This window comes from Odontomachus brunneus, unplaced genomic scaffold, assembly GCF_010583005.1.
Source record: "Odontomachus brunneus isolate Ranch 3 - 2012 unplaced genomic scaffold, Obru_v1 Obru_scaffold_236, whole genome shotgun sequence".
NCBI classification, from domain to species: Eukaryota; Metazoa; Arthropoda; class Insecta; order Hymenoptera; family Formicidae; genus Odontomachus; species Odontomachus brunneus.
In genome coordinates, this window is record NW_022639686.1 from 194,452 (window position 1) to 207,976 (window position 13,525).

At 39.3% G+C, this 13,525-nt stretch overlaps 1 protein-coding gene across 5 annotated transcripts in view; it reads left to right on the forward strand.

Moving 5' to 3' along the window:
- Positions 1-13,525, forward strand: part of LOC116852580 (modular serine protease-like) — a 356,146-nt gene that overhangs the window by 173,934 nt on the left and 168,687 nt on the right. For all 5 annotated transcript variants that reach the window (XM_032833084.1, XM_032833085.1, XM_032833086.1 and 2 more), the window contains one exon: positions 12,413-12,808. In XM_032833084.1, coding sequence (XP_032688975.1) covers positions 12,413-12,808 — 396 coding nt within the window. The remainder of the gene's footprint in view (positions 1-12,412; positions 12,809-13,525) is intronic.

Sequence of the window (13,525 nt, forward strand, 5' to 3'; positions counted from 1 at the left end):
CACTATGACGCGCATACAGGGAAAATTTTTTCTCGCTGGAGCGTGCAATTTCTCCACCAACCGCCGCTTTTCAGAGCGTTTCTTCTTTTCGTCAGTTTTTCTTTTGTTGATCTTTTTTACCATTATATGGGGTATCATTTTGAGAATTGTCACCTGTGTTACACCTCACACACACTTTGAATGTCCTGCTCAAACGTGACAAGGTTCTTTTATGATTTCTTAAGTTAATCTTTCCGCAGTTTGATGGTTTCGTCCAAGTATTGTTTATTCACTGTAGTAATATTTTATTGTTGCTTCTTCTTAGATTTCATACGTATATCACAACATAGAAAATCTATACTTGTGTTAATGCTACTTTGAAGGTTATTTATGTTCAGCAAGTTTTTCCTCTCAAAATTTTCCAGCATCTTTTTCAACATTCTTATTTACATACTGCTTTTGCTTAACATTACTCATATGAATATAATCTTTTATCAAATTTAAATGTTCAGCCACATAATTTTTGTGTGCAGCATCATCGAAGGCTTCCGGCCACGGTACGTGATGTATCGTATGTCCCTTTGTATCGAAAGCTTTGCCGTCGGTGATTAGACAAAGCGCATTTTCTTGTACATATCGTTTGCTCGCTAGGTCGCGCAAATGATTTCTCATACTCGCAACACGCTGTTCCACGTATTGTTTGGTCGCAACGTCACTGTCGACTTCCGGTTGCGCTACATGTATCTTGCGAGACATTGCGTCAAATTCTTGGACTGCGTTTATAAAAAGAGCATTTTCATGTACATAATTTTCAACGTATTCATCCCATTGTTCTACTAAAGCAGTTCTCGAGTTGTTATTCTTTCGCGATGTTCTAAACTTATCCTTCGACATTTCGATACGAGCAATATCGATTGACTGACTCGTGTCAACGCTGCGCTATTTAATATATAATAAGGCCAGCTTCGCGGAGTTCTTCGATAATCAATAAAATTTCATTGTCGTGAGTGTTGTTGCCAGCTTTACGCGAAGCTTCCAGTAATCGTAAACGATCCACCAGCTCGTTGGGATAATCCCAATAGGGTGTATATCAGTTGGACACGGGGCAATTGGACACAGTCCAATCACAAGTCGCTGTTCCAAGGGACCCTACAAATGTCTCTAATCACACGGTGCTGTGATTGGCTGTGTCCAAATGCACCGCTCCCTCCCAATACATATAATCGATTTTGTTGACGTTTAACGTCATCATATCTCGCGATACGGAGAAACCTTTTCCTACTGTTTTATTGCTCGACATGTGTGATATCAGAGGGTTGATTATATTCTTATACTTGTACCCTTTGTTACCGAGTATAAGATTCAGAGAGTTGTAGCCGCGTCTGTGAGCATTCGTCGTCAGCAGTATACTTTTGTATTTGTGTTTGTCGGCCTCGATGTACACGGTATTGTCGGATATTCTCCTGAGTATCAGCTCGTAAAGACCCGGTGTTCCTTTGTATTTTGTTCCATCAATGATTATATTATCATCTCTGTCCACGTCGATGCGTTTATCACCTAGCGTCGCTCCATTATTATCGAAACGTACACCATAAACGTAATTTATGGCTTTTTCACCGCTTAGCATCGCTCCAAAGTATTGTTGTCCCAGGGGACCAAAGTGATCGCGCAACGTTTGTTGTCCCGCGCGCGTTTGTAACTGATGTCTAACGTATGCCGCGAGCGGCTCATCTGGGATTTCGAAAACAGTATTCTCACCACCAATAGATAGAGTGTCGTTCAGTGAAGATTCATGCGGTTGCTCGTATACAAGTGTTTTCTTTAATGTAAAAAATATAGGAGGCTCGTCTAATCGTTTCCATTTCGGTGAGGGCAACGCGAGCGTATCTGAATAATCCGATGACATGTCCAATAATTTTCCACTTTTTGTTATATGCATTTTTTCTTCTGGTTTTGATATCCACTCTTTGCTTCAACGCTCGTACTCATCGATCGTTTTAACACCGACATTACTATCTACATTAGCGGTACTTTCCGCGATTTGCTTTGCTGTTCGACAACAGCTCTAAAATGTCTCTCCAATGCAACATCTTCCTCCATCCTATCGGTTTTCAAAGCGTGATACTTTTTACAAATCGATTTGCTCGTCCTCGCAATCTTTTTCGCTATCTTCTCGCGATCCTTGATGTCCATACTACTATTCATCATTAATGCGCACGCTTGCCTTCGTGGACGTTAGAACCACGTCAGAACGACGTTAGAACCACGTTGGAACGATGTTAAAGTTAGAATGACGTTGGAACAACGTTGGAACCGACGTTAGAACGATGTTACCACGTTAAAGTAACAGCGACGATTGTACAACTTACAGTATAGCAAATATTTTTCCTACTGTCGGATACTCGTGACATTTGAGACCTAACCTCCGAACAATTAGAATTCATACTGAAGGTTGTCCTATTGCGCGAGTTTCCGAAGCACATTGATATTTTGTGAAATAGACTCCCCGAGCATATAAGAGTTGACTCGGAGATTCAACAGTATCGCCAGTGTCTGAAACATTATAATCGTCCGTGGCAACAAACGCACATCGACGGTCCAGCGCCGTTAATCAGGGACTGTGATGAATGTCGCCGAAGACGGTAGAGGTCTGTTAAATCGTGCGATAAACGCATTTCTTGTCAACGTGCACATCCCCGGATATAATTTTTGCGGTCCTGGAACTCGCTTGGCAAAACGATTGGCCAGAAGTGATCGAGTCATTAATCCATTGGACGAGGCGTGTCGCGAGCACGACATTGCATATTCTCGGAGCAACAACTTTACCGATAGATACGCGGCGAGTAAGATTCTCGCTGTGAAAGCTCGGGAACGCTTCGAAAGATTCGATTGTTGGTGAGAGAGCTGCAACTACTGCAGTCTGGACGGCTATGAAAGCAAAGACAAAACTCGGCTGGGATTGAAAACGAAGAGGAAATAAAAAGCGAATAAAAAACGAATACTTCCGGTAGCGAAACGTAGTGGTGTTTTACCAGTTCTACCGTTATTGGGAGTAGTCGGTTCGCTAGTTGGAGGAGCAGCGGGAGTTGCAAAGGCTGTGAATGACAACAAGGCTTCTCAACGTTAACTAGAAGAATTAAAACGTCATCATCGTGCCATGGAAGACCGCGTTACGAAAGGTCGAGGAGTCTATCTTGCTCCATACACAAATATGGAAAGAGCGTCTCGAAGAAAAAAAGAAAACACCGATGAAACAATAAAAATGTCTACCGGTGCAACCACCAACTTTCAATTGGACTATTTGGCGAAGCGCTTGTATATCCCATTCTTCCGAAGTATGTGTAATACACTCCCGGTGTTATCGCGAATAAACGAAAGCGGTATCATAAATTTGGACGATGCCGAAGGATCTGGTACTCATTGGGTGGCGTATGCAAAGAGAGGAGAATGCGCGATATATTTCGATAGTTTTAGTAATCTTCGACCGCCCAAAAAATTGATTCAATATCTCGAAAAAGATGTAGTGAAATTTGAATACAATCGCGCATCCTACGCAACGTTACGAAGAAAGTACTTGCGGACAACTATGTTTACATTTTCTGCAAACTGTCGACGACGGCAAACCTATTTAAATTCCTAGTGTTTCGTTGCGAGAACTCTGTATTCATTTGACATTTCCCCGAGTATGTCACTGACACTTACGCTGTCGGGCAGTAGTAGCACCCTTACGGCGAGCTACTTTCCTGCCATAGATTTGAGCGATGATGATTATGAGTTTGGTCTGACCATCTTCGAATCTTATCATACGATACCAAATGTAAACGCATCGAATAATAAATTGTACTTTGGTGAAGATGACAGGGAAATTTCAATTCCTGAAGGATCGTACGAATTGGATACTATAAACTTATTTAAGACGTGCAATTTCTCAAGCAACAGTACGTACAAAAAATAATCTATATAGAGATGACAAAAGTGAACATCCTAAAATAATTCATGCCAATTAATAATACAATGAAGAGCGAAATAAAATATGCTTACAGAATAAATGTTAGTAAACCGAACAACATTGGTTCTCATCAACTCCTGGGATTCTCATCGAATCGTATATTAGCACCGAAATAATGGTATGAATCGGATGCACCGATTAAGATTATAAACGCGAATATTATTCGTATAGAATGCAGTGTCGTCAATGGTGCATACAGCAACGGTACTCGTGTACATACAATGCATTCTCACGTGCGACGGCGGCTACAACGTTAACACGAATCTATATTTCTGGAAGCGCGTAAGATGCTCGTATTGAATGAGACAGATCAGATGATACACGCGAGAGAACATTTTATTATACCGAAGACGGCTCCAAACAATACTCAGCAAGGTGGTTAAAGAAAAAACTCAGCGCAGTGAACATTGAATTTCTGAAATCTCTAGGATTCAGCGTAAGAAGCAATTGAAAAAGATGATTGATATTTTGAACATTGGAGATAGCCCGATCTTTGACAATCGCATTATCAAGATCGAAACACACACGCACAATCCATACGCAAAAACAACGTTTGGACACAGCGATGGGATACGAATATCCATACAACAGCATTTGTACACGTCACCGTGTGAAAGTTATCTCTATGTCAAGGGGAAGATAACGAAACAAGCGATAACCGATGGTACGTGCGACTGTAACATTGGGACGTAATTGCGTTGCATTTATGTTTGATGAGATTCGTTATAAACTGGATGGTGCAGAAATTGATCATAACAGAAACGTGGGAATAATTTCTACGCTCAAAAACTATGTATCGTTATCTTCGGGTAAAAATGTTATCATGAAAAATGCTGCGTGGGATACGACTGATGCTGTAAATGGATACTTCAACTGTTGTATACCGCTCAGTATGCTACTAGGATTCTACGAAGACTACAAGCGTGTAGTAATTAACGTGCGTCACGAATTAATTCTATTACAGTCACGCAGTGACAACAGTCTACATGGATCTTCAGCGTTGCAACCTAAGATTGAACTATTCAAGATACAATGGCGAATGCCTTACGTAATGTTGAGTGCTATCAATAAATGTTGAATGATATCAATTCTCGCCCTGCTGAGAACTTTGGAGAATGATCGATATCTGAATATGAGTTTTCGCTTATTGGATCTGTATAAATTTCCTCTGCTGTGTCGTGCCCGTGTTGCCAGGACACGAAAAGAGTTCGAGATCGGTGATGCGGGCGCGGCAGGGTGTGTGGCGGTGGATAAAATGTAGTAGAAGCTTTGACTACTTTTTGTAGTGTAAAATATAAAAAGGTTTATTTAATTTATACACTTGTATGAGTTTTAATTACTACTCCCGTACTTATGAGTTAATATGCGTACCACGCGTAAGTCACGTATGACGCGGATGTCGCGGCGAGAGACCGAGATGTTAAGCCTGACGCGAGTGGTCTCTCCGCTTTTTTATAGTATTGTTTTAGACTTGTCGGAGGGGGTGCCTGGCGACAAGAACATTACCATATTTGGTAATGGTGTCATGCGTTTGGAATTGAGGTCCTAAATGCGGAATGTGCAAGGTGGTGCTTATCGCAGCACTTGCACATCGCTTCCTTGTTGTGGCGCAATTGAAACAATTCCTCGAGAAGTGTTTCGAAAGCGCTGGTACTATTCGCGATTATAACAGCTGCAAAGTACGACCAAACATCTATGGACCGTCAAAACAGCCACTAATTTGGAAAAACTGCGATACGTTATCTTTGCGCTGCAGACTAGTCGAAAAAATGTTATGACAGAAAATATAAGTCAGTTCGACAACTACAATTTAACAACGTGAAGCTCTATCTTAATTCAGAGTGTTATCCATACGATGATATGAATTTGGATTTTGTAAAAAAATAGATATGCAATACTTTATGATATGTATAGCCGTTTCCGCAAATCGTATTATGGATGCAACAGTGCTGAGGTTGACAACTATCGACTTTCTGGAGCAAGGTCCTTTCGTGGTTATCAATTGTTCGCGTTAAAGCGAAACTGTGAAGAGTGCCACTGTAGATATGCGGATAGAATTTGAGTGCAGAAAGAATATACCAGCGAATACTACCGCATACTGTCTGATCCTGCATGATCGTGTAGTTGAATACAGTTCACTAACCAACTTACAATTTGTTAGTGCGCAAAATCAATTAACATTGGAAAATATGTATGAGAAAAGATAATAAAAAAATCAAAAAGCTATACACGACATTTTTATCCCGAACGTATCGAAGAGTACTTCGCTATGATCGTACCAACGTTTGTGGACTTGCAATGATTCGTCTTTGGAAAAAGATTCATTGTAAAGGAAGTAGCGATACTTAGGAATGGATCTGTTCTCTCCCATAATATTTTTATTAGTCCCATATCATGGCATCTTCTCACAAGATCCGACAAATGGAAAGCATACTGGTTGATGGCTAATCATCATGGACTACGATGGGATGACGGGATTGTTGCATACAGCAGAGCCAAGCATTTGATTACGGCAGCTGTGGTTGGCAAATTATCCGATATGGAACATGAAGACGTTGCCCCCAGACTCGTATACGTAAAGGGATGTGAAAAGCAAGAATAGTTGACGAATCTTGTGGATGACAATGTGAAAAGTAACCTGATCATCGAGACCTTGGATGCGGATTACGAGGACATACTTTCCTTGGACAAACTGGATGCAACCAACATTTTACGATGTAATAACATTAAGCATTGCGTTTTACATAATGTATTAAAAATATTCAAATGGTGGTCTTAGTGTCGGAGAGAGTTATAAACATTTATTACACAAAACATTTTTTTAAATATATTAATGTCTCTTCTTTCTTTTACTTCCTCTTTCCAACTCAATCTTTGAAAAAGTATCTACGTAGATATGCGATAATTTCATATATCGCCGATAGTAGGCGATGTAGGTAATATATCTACGATGTCGCTTCCGAACGGCATCTCTGAGCGTTATCTAGGAAGAGGAGAGTGTCGTGAGCGTGGAACGTCAGGTAGCTCAGTGGTTTAGAGCAGTTGCCCGGCAAGCGAAAAACCCGGATTCGAGTCCCGGCCTAACAGAACCGCGCTCTCGATATTTTTCTCTCTCTGGAACGAAAAGATACGCAAATCTCGAACGCACGGCGTCCCGCCGCCACCTAGTATGCTCTCCTCCTTCTATGGTGGATCCCCCGTGGCGCATTGCGTCCATCCACCTGGTGGCTGTCAAAAAATTGGTGTCGACCCCAGGGCTTATTTGTATTATTTGCACCAGATGAGGAGGGGCAACGGTGGGGACGAGTATATATGGACAGCAGGTCTTAAAGGATAGCAACCTTTGACTTTGAGAGACTGACAGCTGTACCATTTGGTACAGTAACATTTTTGAGATATAGCTTCCGGAATTGTTTCTCTCTGTAGTCGTCGTGCGCTCGGGATCGCGCCAGAGATGTCGCTTCCGAACGGCATCTCTGAGCGTTATCTAGAAAGAGGAGAGTGTCGTGAGCGTGGAACGTCAGGTAACTCAGTGGTTTAGAGCAGTCGCCCGGCAAGCGAAAGACCCAGGTTCGAGTCCTGGCCTAGCAGAACCGCGCTTTCGATATTTTTCTCTCTCTGGAACGAAAAAATACGCAAATCTCGAACGCACGGCGTCCTGCCGCCACCTAGTATGCTCTCCTCCTTCTATGGTATATCGCCGATATATCGTAGGTATACGATAGCTCGAAAGTATACGATAGTGTATGTTTAAAGATAAATTTTTATCGGGGCTGCATAGTTTTGGAGGGTAAACTCTACTACCTGAAAAGATTTGCCCTTCTCAAAATGTCTCGAACTTTCTGAAATATTCGAGAATATCCTAAAAGGCGGGTCGGAAAGGGAAAAAAGCCGTCGAAAATCTACCGCGAGCGAAACGCGAAGAGGGGAGAATCGCAGGGTCGATAAAAATGATCAATTATGTCGGTAAAAATTATATTAAGAAATATGCCGGTAAAAATTATGTTAATAAATATGTCGATAAAAAATATGCTGGTAAAAATAAATGATAAATTATGTCGGTAAAGAAAATTACGTCGGTAAAAATTATGTTAAAAAATATGTCGGTAAAAATTATGTTAATAAATAAATATGCCGGTAAAAATATCGGTTAAAAATATACCGGTAAAAAATTACCGACCGTTGGTAAGCCCCCTTCCCCGCGTGACGTCATACCCCCGCGCCCTACGTGCTCCCCTCCCCCGCACCCCCCTCGGAGGATCATGGGTTAGAACCCCTGCTCTATACCTACTGCTCAGGGACATTTTCTTCAAACCTGAATTCGGAAACGTGACGAAACAATCAGACGCGTGGGAAAGCCTGAGATAAAAACGCGAGCGCCTGACATACAAAGGACAGGATTAGAAGCGTCCGCTATATAGTATTATCGATAGTCGCGGCAAACTGTCACGTTTAAAGACGCTGCGGGACAAAGAAAAGTCTGAGAGGTAAATGTGACCTAACATTCAAAGAACGAAAAGTGTTCGGTATAAAATATTATTGTTAGATAAACTATCGCGCTTAAAGGCTTGTATATTTGTTCCCCGTTATCGACGTTAGAAAATTCCAGAAAAACACACTAGAAAAGTGCTCTATAAAACTGTAACTAAAAAATGTTATTAAATAAACATTATTGGTACGCGTATACTATCCCCTCCATACATTTTTCATGCTGTCGAGGCCCTATAAAACCGCTCTTGATCGTTCGCGGGTTTCATACAATCAGTAGCGCTCCGTTAGTCACGTTTTAGTGCTACGAAAAGTTGACGTTTATTAAAATTATTCACGATTTATTCAAGGAGCGACTGTTGTGAGAAATATAATGGCTGCTAATAACACAAAGCAGAATATCGAGAAGGGCGGATGTAATAACATGCGCAGTGACTTCACAAGAGGTCGACATTTTAATCGAAAGGAAAACATGTTACTGTCTACAACATACGCTTTGAACAATTCGGATACAAAGAGGGTGCAAGTGGACCGGCGAGCAAACGACGCCGGGAGATACGAAGTGGCGATAAAACTAATTGAAAATTCGGCCGATTATATCTACCTCGAACTCGAGGCATGAGAGAAGTTTCAAGAGGAATTTGACCTCGTGAATTCTTACTTGTGCTGGGTTAATAAAATTACACCACATCCCTTGATCCTAAAGAACGTGATTATTTCATTACCACCTATGTCCTAAAAGCAATAATGGTAACGTGTAATCGCGAACCAGCAGAGAAGGCCGCGACAAAGGATTCCGAGACAGTGACAGCGCCACCGAAGAAGAAACGCAAGACCTACTTGCCGTAGATAGTGATGCAGGAAATCACGTTTGAAGATCTCCAAAGTATCGCGGAATGCATCGACGCGCGGCGAAAACATTTATATTTGCTAACGAATCTCGTCAACGATTGCGTCGAATTTTTAATTGCAAAAACGGAATTAAATTTGCCCAACCGCTATTTAGATGAGGACATGGTGAAAAACACGTTTTGGGATAACCTCGAGGAGATAAAAAAAATGTCCAGTGGCAGCTGAACTTCGATTTTCTGGACGTGTATTTTGACATTCTCTTTCTAGAGTTAATTTCGTTTCATCTCCACGAAATTGTACGAAGAATAATAAAAAAAAGCAAGCACTGCAACTCATATAAAATTCATAATATTATGAATCTTCATATGTAATTATAAATAAATAGCGGGTTTTATCCTTTAACATATTTATTTCTTTTCTTTTTCTCAAAAGCGTCTCCTTCTTTACCCACACCTATATTTTTCAATAAACTCCAGAAATTCCCACGATGCTGACGCTTGCATGGATAATATTCTTTCCCATCCTTCACCCCTCTCCGCGTCTCAACATAAGAATCAAAGAAGGAGTCGAAAACCAAACATCGCATAACCATAGCTGTCCAGACCTGCTCTCGCTTCTCCATCTATCTCGCTCTTCTAACTTTCAAGAAGCATTTTTTCATTATAATTTTCCGGTGACGTCTCCTCAACTTCTTGACGTGAACAATGATGCGAGGAGCGGAAAGAACCAATCTCCGTGAATAACCATTAAACGACAGCTGACCACTAAACGAACCAATAACATAGATTATCCTTAACCTTACACGGGTACATTTGACGACTATCCCCTGCCGCTAGCTCCTCACTATTGTCTAACGTTTAGTAGGCTCCTTTTCGCCAAAATTTTCTAGGTCACGCTCAACATTCTTAATTTCTCGACGTAGGCGACGAGGCAGAGGGACCCCCCGTTAAAAACCAATCCTCGTGAATATCCATAGCTGATCACTAAACGAACTAATAGCATAGATTACCCTCACCCTTATACAGAAGCATCCGACGACTACCCCTTCCCTCTAGCTCATCCGTCGTTACCTACTCTTTCTCGACTCGCTCATCAGTCGAGACTCAGAACTTCCAGAGAACGGACATACCGCAAGAAACGAGGTTTATATGCCGTAGCAAACGATGTAATATAAATAAATTTAAAAAAATACTTATATCACCCTGAATAATCCCCACCCGATTTACAATGAGGGGAACATGCTGCCTCCCCACTTCTAATATTAATAGTTTCTTATTCCTCATCGCATTCCCTTCACCGCATCTGGAGAATTCACCCTTCTTCCCCACCATTCCATTTTGGGACACATTGGAGGACAAACCTCCAGAAAACCTTCTTCAGGGAACCCACCCCTCAACACACTAACACCAGGTTTTATCCCCACCACCAAAAAATAGGCCACGTCCTGACTCACGATAGCTGTACATATACTACTATTAGTGTTGTAGAATAATTGATCAGAATCCGTAACATCAGGTACGTGCGGTCTCATTGTAAGTTGTTCAATGTTTTTAGACGTTTAGAAAGATTGATACCAAAATAAATCGAAATGAAATGTAAAAATTTTCTCGCATTGTTAGCTGCGCGTTTTTATTTTCTCGACCATTAATATAAACAATCAGCCTTTACCATTGACGACACTTCGAGATCTACGTGGTACCATAACGTTCTTGTCTTGAGATTCGGCTCCTATACTATGTCCAAGGTAACTTATAACTTTCAAACGATTAATTTGGTTTACCATTACCTTTACTACGGGGATACGTTACTCTTTATTCACTTTGGTTTAGACAACACGACCGCAGTACCTTACGAAGTGCATTTATGAGTAACGATGATTGTGCTTGGACTTCATTTCCATATTTTATCTTAAGTGGTCTTAATCTCGGATTGAAGTTCTGAATCTATTAAGAATCAGTTATGTATCCTCCAGTTGCCATTATGCGAACGTTTTTGACGTTTTGTTACTTTGCGACATCGTATTTTGACTTTTGTATGGTGTTTTTTTTTTTACCGCTGAGGAGGATCCACGAAACGTTTGGTGTTATATAATCTCTTATTCTCTATTGATCTCTATTGATCAATCTCTGTTAATTAAATTAATTAAATTTTTTAAATTAAATTTAATTAAATTTTTTCTCTCACACTGTGTGGAGAACGTTCACCAACATTATTTGGTTTTATTGCATTATTATTTCTATGCCTGAACTTGTATTTTGCCCTTTTTACTTGATGATTATTATCTTAAGAGTTCTTTCTTTAACAATTGAAAACACTAAATATATAATCATATTTAATTATATTTTCCTTAATCTATTTTGATTAATAATGATTTTTCATTGAATTTTTGTGAAATATTGCTGAAATATTAATGAAATTATAATGAAATTTTAATAAAATTGGGTCAATTGTAAAAGGTTTTTCAAAAATATTTTAGCAAAGGTTAATTATATTTTCAATAAATTATTTCCATCAGGACTTATATTTCAATTCAGATCTTACATGCGAAATCTTATGGAAATCTTATACGAATTCTCAGTTTGCGATCTCAGCGTGAGATCTTTGCATGAGATTTTAATTGAGTTCTCAATTGGAATCTCGGTATAATTTTCTCAGTAAGGAGATGTGGAAATATAAGACATTTCTTCAAGATGTTTTATGTCCCGATTTTAGACTTTGTGTTGTATGGATATAATCATTACAATTATATTTTATATTATGCGTTAAACTACACCTGTGTAATAAGCGTTGTTTGAATTTTCCTACAAATAGATATTTACCTAAAAGTAATCATTTTGATCTACCTGATTGTATATGAAACATTATAATATTATATTGTAATAAAATATATGCAATATTCTTGTAATATTTTTCAGTGTTGTATGATAAGGAATCAATTGTTAAGCGATTTGACTTCCTCTTTATTTTTAATAAATTTATTCCGTTTAGTTATATTTTTCGTATATTTTATTATTTTCATCTTATCGCTAAATAATTTGTTGAAATCAATTGAATAAACATAAAATTTTTTTATTGTTTAAATAGGTTAGAGATGTTTCAATGTAACAATGGAGAATGTATAGCGGGTGAATTATTATGCGACGGTAAAGCAGATTGCAAAGATCAGTCCGACGAAACTATGACCGAGTGTACAAGACCAGAGATTTTATGCCCCGACTATGCCTTTCGGTGTAAATATGGTGCATGTGTAAACAGAGACACCGTTTGTAATGGCATCAAGAATTGTATCGACAATAGTGACGAAATGCTGCCTCAATGTACGACAGGCATAAATAATCAAACGGAAAGACCTGTGCAATGCAAAACAGATGAATTTACGTGTGAAAATGGAGAATGCATTCAAAATATTTACGTGTGTGATGGAACATCCCAATGTACGGACGGTTCTGACGAGATATTTGCGAGATGTGGATCACTTGCGTAAGTAATTCTGTTTTTTTATAGATTTAAGATATATAATGTAATTCTTGCATACGACAAGAAGCGATACAGTAGTCAGTCAACACATCATTTTTTATAAGAGATAAAAGTTTATTGGCTACTACCTTGCTTTTTTGCGTAACAAGTATTTCTGCATGCTATATACAGAAATAATTAAAGTATCTACTTTATTGGGATAAGTTTTAATTTTTAATTTTTACTTATTTGCTCTCCTGCTAAGATAATAACAATTCCATATAGCACGTAATATCGCAGAAATATCACAGCAATATTATATTTTCATTGCAATATTACCAGGGAATATAACAGAAATAATGCTGGAATATTACTAAGATATCACAGTAATATTAAAATGTCCGCGGCAAATGCATCACAGTAATATAATGGTGAAAATCACAATGATATTACTGTGAGAAAATCATAATATTTAAAAAACTATACTTATAATATTCGTAGTTTTCTCATGTTTCATAAACTACTACGTATCGAAGGTTGTCAAATACACTCCAAACTTTCGTGAAATCCTCCAGCGAAAATTTCGATCCCAAGCAGTAGTATACCACTCTGGTCACCACTCATCCATGTCCTGACCGCATTAAACTGTTGCTTAACCTGACGATCAAGCGCGCACGCGGTGACTCTGATGACTCTAACGATGTTCTTACAATTCATGCTTATATAATGTATCCTTATAGT